The 15,420-nt window shown below is 30.3% G+C and overlaps 1 protein-coding gene across 1 annotated transcript; it reads right to left on the bottom strand.

Moving 5' to 3' along the window:
* Positions 1-10,753: 10,753 nt before the first annotated feature.
* Positions 10,754-14,997, bottom strand: LOC114167359 (ran guanine nucleotide release factor, putative (Mog1/PsbP/DUF1795-like photosystem II reaction center PsbP family protein)). The gene is made up of 8 exons (XM_028052435.2): positions 14,767-14,997; positions 14,473-14,592; positions 14,314-14,349; positions 14,085-14,222; positions 13,302-13,388; positions 11,822-11,869; positions 11,646-11,722; positions 10,754-11,165 (listed from the first exon to the last, which is right to left on the bottom strand). Exons 2-8 carry the CDS (start codon positions 14,545-14,547, stop codon positions 11,030-11,032), a joined length of 597 nt encoding a protein of 198 aa, XP_027908236.1. The 5' UTR covers positions 14,548-14,592; positions 14,767-14,997; the 3' UTR covers positions 10,754-11,029.
* Between the last annotated feature and the right edge of the window lie 423 nt (positions 14,998-15,420).

The following is a 15,420-nucleotide window of genomic DNA, read 5'->3' as shown; positions in this document are numbered from 1 at the left end:
ACTCAAATATTACGCTTTGTCCTATTGTTTGTTGTACTCTTATTTCAATTTTGATTTTAAGTTTCTTGCACACCTGCGTATTTAAGTTTTTTTTTATTCTTTATTTTACTTGTAGAAATATTTGACTAAAAGTGTTCAAAATAGTTATTTTCAAATTAGATATTTTTATAACTATAAATATAACAAAGTAATGGATAATAATGTGATGATGGGTTCGCTACTTATAAAAACATTAAATGATAAGGGAGGGAGATATCATAAAAATATTTCATACTTATTAAATAAAGTTTTTATTCTTTTATCATACTATCTGTGGTGAAATAAAATTATTTAAATTTCGTCAAATGGAAAACTTTTATTATATTTTATTTATTTTATAAAAAATATTTTTCATTGGTGAGAAATTCTTTTGATTAGAGTTTAAGGATACAAATGGTGACAATATGATAGTTTTAGTTATAAATATTATAGTTTAAATTATGTTTCAATATCACTAAACGACATTAACGAAATCATGTTATAATAAGAGAGGATTTCCAAATCATAAATAAGTTTTAAAGGCCGAAGAGTCGAAATAGATGTCACATGAGTGGGAAAACAATGTTTTCTTCTTTCGACAAAATTGTGAAATTTTCAGTGAAATATACTATAAAAAATCCTTAAATTGATCAATGTCTTAAATAATAATTAATTTAATGATAAAAAATAATTAGTTACTTTAATGATAAATTTAGATATCAATTTATAAATTAAAAATTATTTGTAATGAAAATAACTTCTATTATGAATAATTAATTTTTAAATTAATAACTAATTTTTTTTAAATTAATTTTTAAATTGTTTATTAATATTAATTATTTAAATTTTGACTATTAAAGAAATTGATCTTCAATGACTAATTAAAGATGAATTTAGAAGAATTTGTTAAAGAATAAATAAAAGAAGACGAGTTTACTACGAAGGATAAATGGGTAAAACATTCGGACATTCTTTTTCTTCAAGTTCTTTAAATGTCATCACCTATTAAGTGATCTCCAACATATCTAAAGAAAACAAGAACTTAAAGAACACATTAATTGCCAAAAAGGAAAGCTGTGTTTCTTTGGTGAGCAAATTACACAATTAGAATTTCTCAGTTAGTCACCCATCTTTATATTCATTGATTTATAATATTAATATAATGATAATTAATTTTGTAACATACAAAAAAAAATTAATATGCAAGTAAAACATTATATTATTATGATTGTAATATGTTTCATTAGTTTAAATGTGACAATTAATTAGTATTGGGCTTATATATTTTGTCTGGTTATAGTCATTATTATAATTATACATATATAAATATATATTATAACAACTTTTACTTTAAAATCTTAAAACAATAGTATTATAGTTCTTTACTTTTATACAGTATTTAATTTTATTTATATTGTCCAATGTAGTACTTTAACTTACACTAGTTTCAACAATCAGATATCTCACTTAAGAGAACTTACTAAATCATTTATATGAACTAATTCATCGATCTCAATACCAAGCTTAAACGATCTATGAGTGTGGTCACTTTAAGTAATGAATGTGATAATCATGCAACCATAAGATATATCTTTAATCTATATTTAATCAAACGACCTATAAAGAAGATGGTTCTGCTTTTTGCTTTGAGTATATTTTATCTATCTTCAAATGACATGTTTTAATGGAAATAATGGTCCGTTAAGATGATCAAACAGTTTTATGACGAATAGTCCCATCACAATTTGAAAATATAATTTCATTTTTATCTTTATAAGATTTATAACATCTTGTAATAAATTTTATAGCATCAATTTTTATGATAAAATATCGTTTTTGTTATTATAATTTTATGACATGATATTTCATCACGAATTTAACGTAATGATTTTGTAAATATATGTGACGGCTAAAGATTCGTGATGAATTTATTTCATCACATAAAATTACTTTTTAAAATAATTTACGAGAATTTTATCTCTTATATAAATAGAGTCCCTAAATTTTATTTAAAGTAATTCTTAAATTTTATCCTATTTAAAAGTAAACGTGTTAATTTTGTCCTAATTATAAATTGTACCAGTTTATAAGTAGATTTATGAACTTTAATTGCTTTCCAATTAACTCTTAACAAACAATATCCTTTTCAAAGAGTTCTTTTTTTTATTAAATTATTTTACTCAATTATTTTAAATATATCATTCATTAGTCTCTTTCTATATTGTTACAATGAATTTCTATATATGATAAAATACAATAAAAATATGAATGTAGAAAATAACAAAAAAGTATATATTTAGTATTTTTAACTACAAATGTTATTATTATGTTTTTAATTCTTCAAAAAATTATCTATAAAAACAAAACTAAAAATTGAATAAGATTTAAAATAAATATATGCACCAATCTTTTTTTTTAATTAAAGAAAAGATTAATATTTCTTCTTAGTTATGCCTTTAAATAAAATTCTCCCTTTTATAAAAGATGTGGATGGAAGAAAGAGTGACAAGGAAGGATTTAGAAAAGAGTTTTGGTTTGTTTAATGAACACAAGAAGGAGTGGCAATATTATCTTTGAATTTTATATGGCATGAGGTGGTGATGTCTTTGTTAAGTCTCTTTCGATTATAGACAAAGTAGGTGGTAATGTGACAAACTCAGCATCTTACTTTGAATGATTAGTGTGCAATAATAGCACAAGGTGCCAATTTCTTTGAGATAGAGTTCATGTTTCTTTTCTGCCACGTCAACATGTATTAGATTAGTTTAATCATGATTAATAATTAAATGGAGCTAAAACGATATGATTAAGGATGTCCCTCCAATGAAGATGGATAATCTATTAAAAAGACTATTGTAGAAGCACTTTAATCGTACAAAAATAAACTAAAATGAAAAGAGAAAAGGACGAAAACAGGAATGAGCATTTTAATTTGACACCATGATGGATATATAAACATTACACGACGAATTAAAAAGGGAAAACTTCATTATCTCTATAATTAATTTAGTTTCCTTTTGTGTCTCGAAAACTATATACGTTTGCCTTTACTTTACTCATGGTTTATTATGTGCATGATAATGGATTTAAAAGAGGTTAAGAAAAGCAAAATAAAAAGGTTTGTTGGAGATGTGATGGGAAATTAAGGGTTAGTGTATGGAAAATTAGGGTTGAAAGTGATGGTAATGAATATGAGTGGTCCTTCTTCGTGAAGGGTCATGTCCCAAAAGACTTTTATGCAATGCCGGATGATTTGGTGCCAAAAGTTACGTTTGAAAATGAAATTTAGGTTTTGCTAAGATGAAGATCATGATCATGATCATCAATTCAAACAGTTAGACGATTTTATTGAAAATAATTATTAAGAGTATGAAAAAGTCTCAATTGTATTTAAAGTTATTCATTGTAGGGTTTTATTTTTTTTTTCTTTTTGTTTGCTTAATTGATATTAACTAATGTTTAAAAGGTATTGGTCTGGAATAATTAATTGTGGAACAGTTCCTCTTTTGAAAAAAAAAAATAGCCAGCTTTTTCTTTTGCAAGAAAGATGATTTTAGGTTTAAATATAATTAATAAATATCTCGTGCATTAATTGTTTGAAAACTTTATATGTGTGTGGGGTGGGTATGCGTACTTTGTTTTAAGAATTCAAATTTAAGACTTTTAAAAAGAGAGTTAAGAATAAAATTTGTTGCTCTTTAAAATACTAATGTCACTCTCGAGATAATATACTCTAATTTAATGTGTAGCAGCAAATTAATTGACATATTGATAAAAACAATATAAATTAGAAATTTAGAAATAATTATTTTATGATTATATAGGTTTGGAGAGAGAAAAAAAAATACAAAACTAAATGTTTTGAAAGTATATGAGTAAATACCTCATCTTCAATGAGGAGTAAAATATGGATTTCAATGCGAAAAATCGTTGGATAGTTCAGAGCGCGTGAAACACCATTAATTGTACATAATTAAGAATTTATTTAATTATAAAATACAAGGATAATTTTGTAACATGGTGAAATTTATAAATGATAAACACATCTACGTATACTTGAGATTATGCAAGTGCACTCCTTAATTTTGTTAAAATTATTATTAAATATTTGAAAAAAAAATATTATGTTTTCCTAATCTTATATATTTAAATACATTAGCCACAATTCTATGATAGATTTGTGTGTAATTTTTTCTTTCCTAAAGTATATGAGAAAAACAAATTTAGAAGAATACTTATGTTTATAATTTTTCCCATGTAACTTTGAATCTCTAAGGAAAACTTATAACTATCATCCTAGAATTACATTCAATCAAGCTAAATCACCAATATTACAAATCACATATTTTATGACATAAATTTCAACCAAAAACAAACAAAACTACTTAAAAAAAATCCAAATAATCACACAGGAGACTTTCCACTATGCTATAAGAGTTAAATTACCGAGACATATCTCATCAATATGAATACATGTAATTTTTATTTTTATGAATAAACATAAAAGGTATAAGAAAGAATAATTATAACATGTGAAAGAAAAAAATAAAAATATTTTGTTTTGATAAATATTACAGTATATAAAGATAAAGCAAAACTGAATTGATTGACATAGAAAAGGAGTTGACCTAATGTCTCCAAACCCTAGATCCCTCTATCTTGTTTTTCTAATATTAGGATGCATAGAGTTACACGTTTAGGTTAGAAAATAGGAAAACAAAAACTGTCATTTCTTTTCTCTTTAAATTATTTAGTGATATAAGATTAATTATTAGGCTAGCACTATATGTCTATAGAAGCTTGATTGATGCATATGCTAAGTGCGAAATAGGTAGAGTATGATTGTTATAACAAGTGCCTAGTGCTACCATTAGCATTCCAATACTATGGTGTTGAATATTAGAGGAAAATAATCCATTTCTTTACTTTAAATTTCTTCATACAATATGAAATCATTATGTAATAATAAAATGAGGAAATAAAATGACAACCAAACACTTTAGGTAAACTTATTCTTAACTTAATTTAAGGGTTCTTAATCCAATATTTCACAAAATGAAAAAAATAATGTAAACAATACTGCCATTAATGTTTAAATAACATGGGGGCATCAATCTACTTTTACTAATGTAAATTAGTCATTATAATATAAAACTATCTTTTACGAATAAGGTACCCATATTTTAACTTCTTCTTTTTTTTTCTTCAAATGGGTCTATATTAACTACCAGTGACAAATTGGAAGAATCGGATAAAAGAAATATATTAATCTATTTTAATGTATTGACAAAATAATTAAAATAATAGATTGATAAAATATCAATTACATTCATCTATTAATATTTTTTTTATGGGTGGGTATCCAAATCATCCTTAAAATAAAGTTTTAAATCTAGTTTTAAAAAATTATAAAAAATTGAAACAATTTAAAAATATTTTTTAAACAATTTAAAATTTTTTAACTTCTTCCAGAGCTAAATACAAGAAAAAAAATTAATTATGAACAAATTGGTTGAATTAATTTTAATTTATAATTATTGATAGAAAAAATTGCTACATTTTGATAAATAAGGAATGAAGCATTAATCATCCGCACAATTAATGGAATAAATTAATTTGATTTTTTTTATGTTTTTGTAATCGATGAATTTATTATAAATTGAGATGGTGATGATTTGGATCATCTAAGTCAATCATAGACTATATATATTAATCTTTTTATTTTTTTCGATTTTCTCAAATAGTATATTGAATTTCAAGAAACGTAAATCTCAATTTCATTTAATAAAATAGTTTACATTTAATTATTTCATCTCCTTTTTTAATATTTGTTTATTATTTATCTTTTTTACATAAGAATATTTAACACTTAATTTTAAATATTCTAACTTTTTGGTAATTTGTTTTGAGATTTATGCAATGTTTTTTCTTGATATTTGGTATTAAAGAAAAGAAAATGTATGTCTATTTTACATTGAATTGTTTCATAATATCACAATTTTTGTATGATTTTAATTTTTTTCTGGAAAAAAATGTTTAATTAATAATTAGAATAAGGGTTAAATATGTTTTTGGTCATCTAAGTTTCAGTGAACTTTGGAATCAGTCCATCTTAGAAACTTTTTACCAAATTAGTTCTTTATCTTTAGAAATACGTGAATTTAGTCATTCTTACCAAATTTTGTTAAGTTTATTTTACATTTTAAATGCATTTTATGATAATATTTTAGTTAACATTGAAGCGAAAATGTGTCAAACGATGTAAACAATTTAAATACTATCATGAAATGTGTTTTAAACGTCAGATAAACTTAACACAATCTGGTTAAAAAGACTAAATTCACGTATCTTTAAAGATGAAGAGCTAAATTGGTCAAAAGTTTTGAAGAGGAACTAATTCCAAATTTTACCGAAACTTGAGGGACCAAAAACATATTTAACCCTTAGAGTAATAAAGGGACACATATAAGGCACAAGTATGGATATAGTAATGGAAATGATAAAAGAAAAATTGTATTCTTGTTGGATATAAAAATGGAAATAAGGATGGAAGGTGAACTTGGGCAATGTTTCTTTGTATGAATGACATTGTTTGTGTGTATTTGCACAGATAGATTTGTGAGTGTTCTTTTGAGCGGATATGCATTAATTTACAGGAGCGAATTTGCGGGATCCCTTCCATATTCCATCTTCGATTATATGCCTGAATTTGACTGTATTATAAGTAAGTTTACCAAATTAACCCTGCAGTTGGGTTATTTATTGCCAATATACACTATGTGTGTGGATGAAGTGAACCAATGGTGTGGTGATGTTATTTAATGGCATTTTACACTAGTGTGAGTGAATGAACCGGTGTTGGTGTGTGGTGTGGGTGTGTGAGTGCAAGAAGATGGGTTGGGTTGTGAGGGGTTGCACATTGGTTACATAATTGGTGCAGTGATGTGTGTGTGTGACACCGGTTATGTAACCGATGCTGGTGCAATGAGAAGAGTGACATCGATTACGTAATCGGTGTTGTGTGTGATGATTTTTTTAACTTATTTTTAAATTTTATATAATTTTTTATCTTTTTTTAAATTTTTATTATTTATTTTTAATTATTTTTATAACATCAAATTACAAAATCATTCTCTTTTTTCATCAAGGGTATTTGGGTAACTTTCAAATCCTATCTATTTTCATAATTTATTTTATCTATCACATCAATCAAATTTCTCACTAACTTTCATAAAAATCTCCAAATCTACTCACTTTAACCTCTAAATTCACTCAAAAAAAAAAACACACATATTCATCCACTCAAATCTATACAAATTCATCTTTATACCCTCCCTCAAATTCATCCACACAAAGGAACACAACCTTGGTGTGTATCTATCATGTTTAACCTTCCTATTATGTTGTCACGATCTTCCAAGAAGCATATGGCTAGTTTCCACCGGACCACATCACATGCAATTTCATCTTTGTATGTGTTTATAGAGAAAATTATAAGACATTGTTTATTTACTGAGATGTCTTCTCTTCACTCAGCCATTGCAACCTTATATGGTTGAGTACAAGTTATGGTGATTAAGTTAGGCTAATCTACCATACTATCACTTGTCACATTTGTGTAACTACCACCATAAATATTATAATTAAATATAGTTTGTTGTTAATTAGACTCCTTTTGTTGTGAAAAATATTTTTTCTTTGGTTGTTCTTAAAAAGTTTTTGAATTCTTGAAAAATATCTAACTATAAACAAGTAGACATCATTAAGGACTCTACACTCATTATCACTTAATGATTGTGAAATAAAAGGAGAACAACAAATAGACGAAGAAGACATTGGTACAAGTAAAATCAATTTTCATGTTACAGAGGTCAAATCAACCAAATAACAACTGAATCATAATGTTTGGATTACTATACTCTTAAAATAGAAACAATTACACATTTTTTATCATATATATCTTTTGATTTAATAATAAACACTTAATCTAACAATTAGTATCGGAACGAAGGTAATGTATTAGACTTCTAATAAAACAATTCCTTTATAAAAGAGAAATTAAAATCTTAGAGTAAAAAATATTATGATGAGTGTATCTCAATGACCCTAATAGTAGTAAAATACTGATGAACCCTAAAAACATATATAGGTAAGAATAATGATGACCATACAACTTTTGTTCTAGAACCTAGTGCAACAATAAGATATTTTTAACACCAATTGCAAAGCTTAGTCTTCTCTTGGATCAAATAATATCATGAAATTTTAACAGGATTTTGACTAAGCAAAACCAAAATTAATGATTTTATTTTTAAAGTTGTTTAAGCCCCTTATTGGATCAAATAATATCATGAAACTTTAACAGGATTTTGACTAAGCAAAACCAAAATTAATGACTTTTTTTTTAAGTTGTTTGACCCCCCTTATTGGGAAGAACGATAATAAGGTATTTTCAGCCCCACTTAGTGGTATTGTGATTCAAATGTCTTCATTATAATTCTTTTAGGAAAAGAACTTTCAGATGGTATTCTTCTTATACTTAAAATTTGCATTTCAACGAAATCAATTACTTTAAATTTTAAAATAATTTAAATAAACTCATTTTATGACTAAGTCAATGTAAATGTTATGTATTGCCAAATAAAAGATAATAACCAGCCACACATCATGTTGTGAGTGATATTTTACAAAAATCCCACAAACATTAAAGTTCACAAGTAAACAGAATGAAAAATCATGAAAACCTAAATTTATAAAATTGTATTTCTGGGACCAGTTAACCGACTCACCACCAACCTTAATATACAAAATTAGTTTTTCCTTTTCTTTTCATTCTCACATACTCAGAAGATATAATAACATGGAATCGTCCATGTGTCCACAACCTTTTCCTATCATTGTTGATATTTTTTCAAGAATTGATCGCTATTAACTCCGTGGCGGTCATTGTCGGCAGTTTTCTCTCTCACTTCGTCTTTCTTTTCATTAATTGCAACGAATATAAACCTTTCTTGTCCTTCTATTCATATCACATTCAAAACCCATCTCTCATTACTTAAGACGAGGACCTTTCTTATTGGCTAATTAATTAATGCCCAATGCTTATCATTGCCAGAACTACAACAGCGTAATAATTCCCATACACAACACTGCAAATTCAGAATAACTCAAAACGATTACAATGAAATTGGAGCATTATCATATGTTTTCTTAATAAAAAAAATGTTGGAATATGGTACGACAAAATTTCCGTTAGTGTTCCTTTGAGAAAGCATTGCAAATTGACGGAAAAAAGTGGTACCATCAACTTTCCTAAAGTTGTTCGTTCCAATGGAATTTCAGGAAAAATTTTAATTTTGGTTTGTTGTTTAACAGTGTGCAGAATAAGGGTATGCATGAATGTATGTGAGTGTCACAGTGTGGCAGCCAGCACCTTGATCTCAATAGATTTGACAATGATTTGACGTTGATTGGGCACCAATAATTTCCAGCAGTTTTTTTCCTTTCTGAATTCACAATGTGTGAAACCATCGCCTAAGAAGACTGCAATATCGTGTATTTTATTGGGTGGGTCCATAGAATGCATTATTTTTCAAACTAGTTGCATGACACGTGATTGACTCATCACAACATCATGGTTGTAACTTTTGGGGTCCTAAGAGTGCCACCTCTTATGATTCACCAGTTGACACAGTCCTTAATTAAACCTCTGCACAGAACTTATTTTGGTTACATGTGAAATCTACACTCTGCACTCACTGTGTTGCCTAACAAAGATAGGATTTCCATGGATTACGATGGTTGAAAGTTGAAACTCAGATCCTGCTTCTAACTTCTAAGAGGGTCTTGGCCATATTTTCTTGCAGATTTTTCAACCTAAAGATTTGTGTGTACCTTCTAAAAGGGGCAAGTACAGTTCCTAGATTGAAGCAAGCTTATGAGCTTGTCTATTACTGTCAACATGAGTGTGTCAACTCTCAACACTCAACCGTTTCAATTAATCATTGCATAGCAACTGAAAAAGAAAGCTTCTTCAATGTGTGACAAGGGAGCAGTAGAATTAATTGTATATGGCAGACATCAAAAGATCTCGAGTAGAATGAAAAGCAAATGCTTTCTTGTGTTTAAAAACTCACTGAAAAGCTGAAATTCACTGATATCTTAGAAGTTGGAACCAAACAATATTGTTCAAATTTTTCAAGGACATAGAATTGCTGAAATTTTCATGCCATATAGTGTTTGACAGATGTACTGATATCTTGTTTTCTATCTGGGTTCCAAAAATAAAGCAAATAAACACCAGAACATTATTTGTTTATTCATAAAACGAATTGGAGTCGTTTTAACTATGTTGTCATTCAATCTTGTTCAGTCTGGAAATCCTATCATTATCTACTATAACTTAAGTACTGAAATTGATGTCTGACTTGTAAAAAGACATTTTTAAATGCAAGTTCATCTCTAACACGAAACATGTCTGTCACCTATTGATTTGAAAGTCTATAGTAGGCAAAGCTTGTCTACAAGTCTCTCTTCAAGTGTTTCATCATTTTGTCCATAGCTACTTTGCCCACCAAAACTCAATAATAGATAACCCTACCACGTACAAGCTGGTGGCTATGGCCCTTTTGTGCTGCAATCACAGTGCTTCCAGGAGGCACGTTGTTCCTGTCCCAGGTTGCTGGGTATAAAGCAACATCTAAAGTAACGTTAACCATTATTACAAACTCCAATCTATCACCTCCTTAAAGGGAAAAGTCACTGACATTTCCAAACACATTATTCTATCCAGTTACAAGTGACAATCCGAAGTTAACTATGTGAAATCATGAAACATGACCAAATGCCAAAAAATTGGAGTACTTACGGACCAAAGAAAAAACACATGAGGGATATACAGTGATAAAAATGGCATTTGCACCTTTCCCAAATTTCACTAAAATAAAAACTTTAAAGCCTGGCTCCACACAGTTTAGCAAAAACTTGCTCCGGGCATACCTAGGGTCTTGCATCAAAAAAGACTCCAGTCAAGAACCCTGAAGCTTGTAACAGCCAGTTTAAAGACCTCATCCATGGGCGTACATCCAACTTGAGCAGCTGGAACGGCTACACCAGCACCAACTGTGACTGCGCTTTCGCTCAAAGGGCTGAAGACAAAGAATAGAATCAAAATGCATGTCTAGCACATGATGTAGAGCTTTCACTACAGCAGATGATATTTCATTTTATTTTTTATTTGATCTCAAATTTGCTTAACTCTAGCATGTCAAAATACGATCGATTTGATGTTAACATATTGACCAGAAAGGATAATTTTCTACCTAAAGGAAAGGTAAACTGCGCTCATAATACTGTGTATATACCAGAATAATACTTTGAATTTTTTTTATTGACACAAACCTTCTGATTTCTTACTAATGGATTAGAGAGGTCAAAATACTGCAAAAAGGGGACGTGTATTGGGTGTAATTTCTACAGGGGGTGAGCGTATTTAGTCCAAAAAAAGTTTGAACCAAACCTGAACATCCACCTAAACTCAATAGAACTCACCCAATCAAGCATAACTTGAATTGCAGGACAAGTTTGGGAGAGCTTATTGTCATGAAAAAAGATATTCTAGAACTTACTTTATAACAATTGGCTCGTATGCAGTGATAAGAACATCGGTATCAACTTCTTTAAGACGCAAATTTGCCAAATAAACCTGAAAAAATTAAATAATTTTGGAATGAATCAAAGATCAGTCGATGTAGGAACAGTGTCAAATTAGCATTAGCAAATGTTGAAGTAATGCTGAACCTACTTTCACAATATTTTGTGCTTCCCTTCCTTGCCGACCTTTGGATATTGCCTGCAAACAATTCCATATGATTGTAAGTGATTGAAAACATGCGCAGTGGTGCAAAACTCTTGAAAAAACTCAAATGCACACAATATATAAAGAACAACCTTGAAAAACGGCAATATGAAAAAGGCATCAATTTTCTCTTGCAATAAAAAAGAAAAGCGACTAATACAGGAACAGAAAGATGAGAACAGACTTTAAAATCCGAAATGCAATCAGCCTATGAGTATCATACTTAGCTATTACAAATAACCCACTATTAACCCACTACAAATAACTTCAAGTAACACATTTATTTTCAGCTTGTACAGCTCCAACATGAATATCTGATTAAAAAAATCTTCAAAAACCAAAAATTACACCAATAAGGGAAATAATTTTGTCCTATTATGTGAAGTTAGCCAGTTTCCACTGTCTTGAAGTTACAGAAATCCAGAGTATTTCTGTTGTTCGCAAGTCAAGACTGAGAAATAAGGATCATTTATGGCACTAAATTGTAGCCTTCAAATTATTTTTACTGAAATAATAATATAAATAAATGGTGCAGTTGGGGAAACCCAACATTATTTCACACAACAGATTTCTAGGTCTTCATCTTTATTTAGCTAGCATATATGCAGATCAGGTGTTTGGGCTATGCAGCTTTATAACCATGGAGAGGCACGTGACATGTCTGATTCAAGATGGTTATTGAGTAAATTGAACATATCATAGATGGAACTCAATGTTGCATTTGATAATGTCAGATTGAAAATAGACATGTACATAGGCAAATATAGATCAAACCAAATGTCAATCATTTTTCTCAGATAAGTGCTTGAGTTCTCAGATAATCAGCAATTTGCAGACAATAAGAAGATCTACGGAAGTGATAGACCATACTAAAAAAAAACATGCTTCAACTATAAGCAAGTCCTCCTAGAACCACTACACCAGAAAAATTCATATGCAAACTTAGACTGACACTGATGAATAGGCACCTAAATATGCTCCAAATTAGGGCAAAATCTTAAGGGTAGAGATCGATTTAATAGTATTCAGGTATGGGTGGTCACAAAGATGAATAATCTAATTAACAAATACAATTAACACTGAGCAGTAAGCAAACAGGCTACAATACAAATACACAAGTAATCTATGTGATAAAGATATCATCAAATAATATCAAGTTCAAGAGTATAAACAATATATAATAGATAAGCAGGAAGTTAAGTTGATCTAATTTTGGACTCCTAACACTGTCTTTTCATACCCTCAATCCGTGAACAACGAATATAGAAAATAACAAGGCACGCAAGTAGATGGTGAAATCTAATTAGCAATCCAGATAAGTTATAAGAAACAGTGTAAGAAAATCAGTACCAAGGTGACGCATTTAGATGATCAGGAAATGATGTACAAACATAAATTAAGGCCAAAACAAAAGTAGAAACATTACCATCTGACCCACTGCAGTTGTTACAACTGCAGGAGTATTGTAGTACGTCACACCAGGTGCTTCCAGAACTCCTGACTGCTCAATAACCTGATCAATTTAAAGGGGAGAGATGATCATGACGCAATACCTTAGATAATCATGAAACACAATTAAATTTTGCAACAAATAAGACATTAAATGGATAGCTTTAAAAGAAAGCTATCTTCTCTTACAGAAATTACTTTTCCTGTTAATGTGTGTTGGGTTGGGAGATAATACATGCTCTTTCACACAGTAATTGAAGTAGTGTAATGCTTTGATAAATCGAATCACTTTGGAATTTAAAGGAAGAAATATCACAAGCGATCTTATAGTTAGCTGAAAGGGAGAACTGAGTCTTCCAATTATCAATGACAGGCAAACCTCCTAAACTACATCGAACACACTCACACAAAGTTAAAGATCATATTAAACAACTACCGTGGGCCAACAAACAAACTTTGAAAAGAAAACTTCGATAGATTAAATAGCATAGAAATTATAGCACCCTTTATGAAACTAAATCAACCAAGCACCGAAAGCATATTTTTTTCACTGGAAATGATACTGTAAGGTAAAAAGCAAAATAATCAAATATTCAGAAAGCACACCTACTGTTGGTATCACTAATTCAATCCACAAATCTTCTTTGTCAACACATAGGATAGGATGAACTTCATAAAATTCAATTTCCATATACCAATTACAGTGCAACACTTCAAGAATCTGATAATATGACGAAATCATAATGAAATGACGACATACCAGAGTTCCTTCAGCATCCTCTTCACTAGCAAGGTCGTGAAGAAACCAAACAGCACTCTCGTTATCAGCAACGTCAGACTTGAATTCTAAAAGCTCAATGATCAAGCTTTCGTCTCGGTTCGGGTCGGCGAACACCTCCTATACAGCAGCATCAATACCCCAAAATCAAGTCAACAAAAGGATTAAGCAAAACATGGAATACAATCTAAATGAAAAAGCATGACAAGACCTGATGATCAGGGACTTCACGAATGTCGCTGACATCCTACAAGAAATAGCCAAAACCTTAATTTCAGCAAAATTAAAGCCACAACACAGTGTCTTCGAATGGTTTATACAGGAGAAAAAAATAATAAGGCAAATGCAAAACAAAACAAAAATGAATGACCTGGAACCTGTTGGGGAACGTGCAAGATATTTTGCCACCAAACAAAGGGTGCTGGTAAGTAATATCTGGTGGCATTTTTGCACCGATCAAAAGAACAGGGACAGCAACTCCACCACAACACTAGTTTACATCAAAAGCGGGAAATTACAACCCGTTCAAGTAATTCACGTGAACCAAGTTAACAGAACCCAATAAACCCCGCATGAATGAGCAAAGCTAAATACAGTAGTGGCTACAAAAAAAAGGACACAGTTGAGATAGAAAAAAAAAAAAGAAAGAAAGGAGTAAGAATACCTGGGAGGAATCAAACTACGTGAGAAGAAGCAGCAGCAGAAGCAGAAGCTCTAGTTTGTTCTTCTGACACTGCTACCTAGTGTAGGTTTATGCAGTGCGGCCCATTTTGGCCCACCCTCTAAACGGGCTGAACCGGCCCACCTGAACTGAAGCTGTAAGCATTGAACCCGTTTCGGTCCACCAAGGTTTGGTGGGTTGTTAACCCAGATAAACCCGCTCTGGGTCAAGGAATCAACACAATAACCTACCAAGAGAAAGTCGGGCCGAGGCCGTCACAGGTCGAAGCCGTTGCGTCTTTGGCGCCGGCATGAGGCAGTGTGTTGTGGCTTGACGAGTGAGTTAGTGTTGTTGAGAGAATGTGAGAGTGGCTTGACGAGTGAGTTAGTGTTGTTGAGAGAATGTGAGAGTTAGATCAGCGTGTTTTGGAGAGAGACCTGTGTGGAGTGAGAGAGCGAGACACAGAGGGGTGGACGAGCGTGTATTGGGTTTGGCTGCCTCGGACTGAGCTCGGTTTTGTGGACCTGATAGGAATGGGTTACTGCTGGCCTTTTCTTCCTGCACCCCCATTGTTTCTTTCTGCACCCCTAAAATCATATATTCCCACCACTGAACATCAGCCACTCACATCATCACTCTCGCAAAGAGCCGAAAAAA

This window comes from Vigna unguiculata, chromosome 2, assembly GCF_037176805.1.
Source record: "Vigna unguiculata cultivar grain cowpea cultivar isolate G323 ecotype 2 chromosome 2, ASM3717680v1, whole genome shotgun sequence".
NCBI lineage: Eukaryota > Viridiplantae > Streptophyta > Magnoliopsida > Fabales > Fabaceae > Vigna > Vigna unguiculata.
This window is presented reverse-complemented; position numbering and strand designations above follow the sequence as displayed.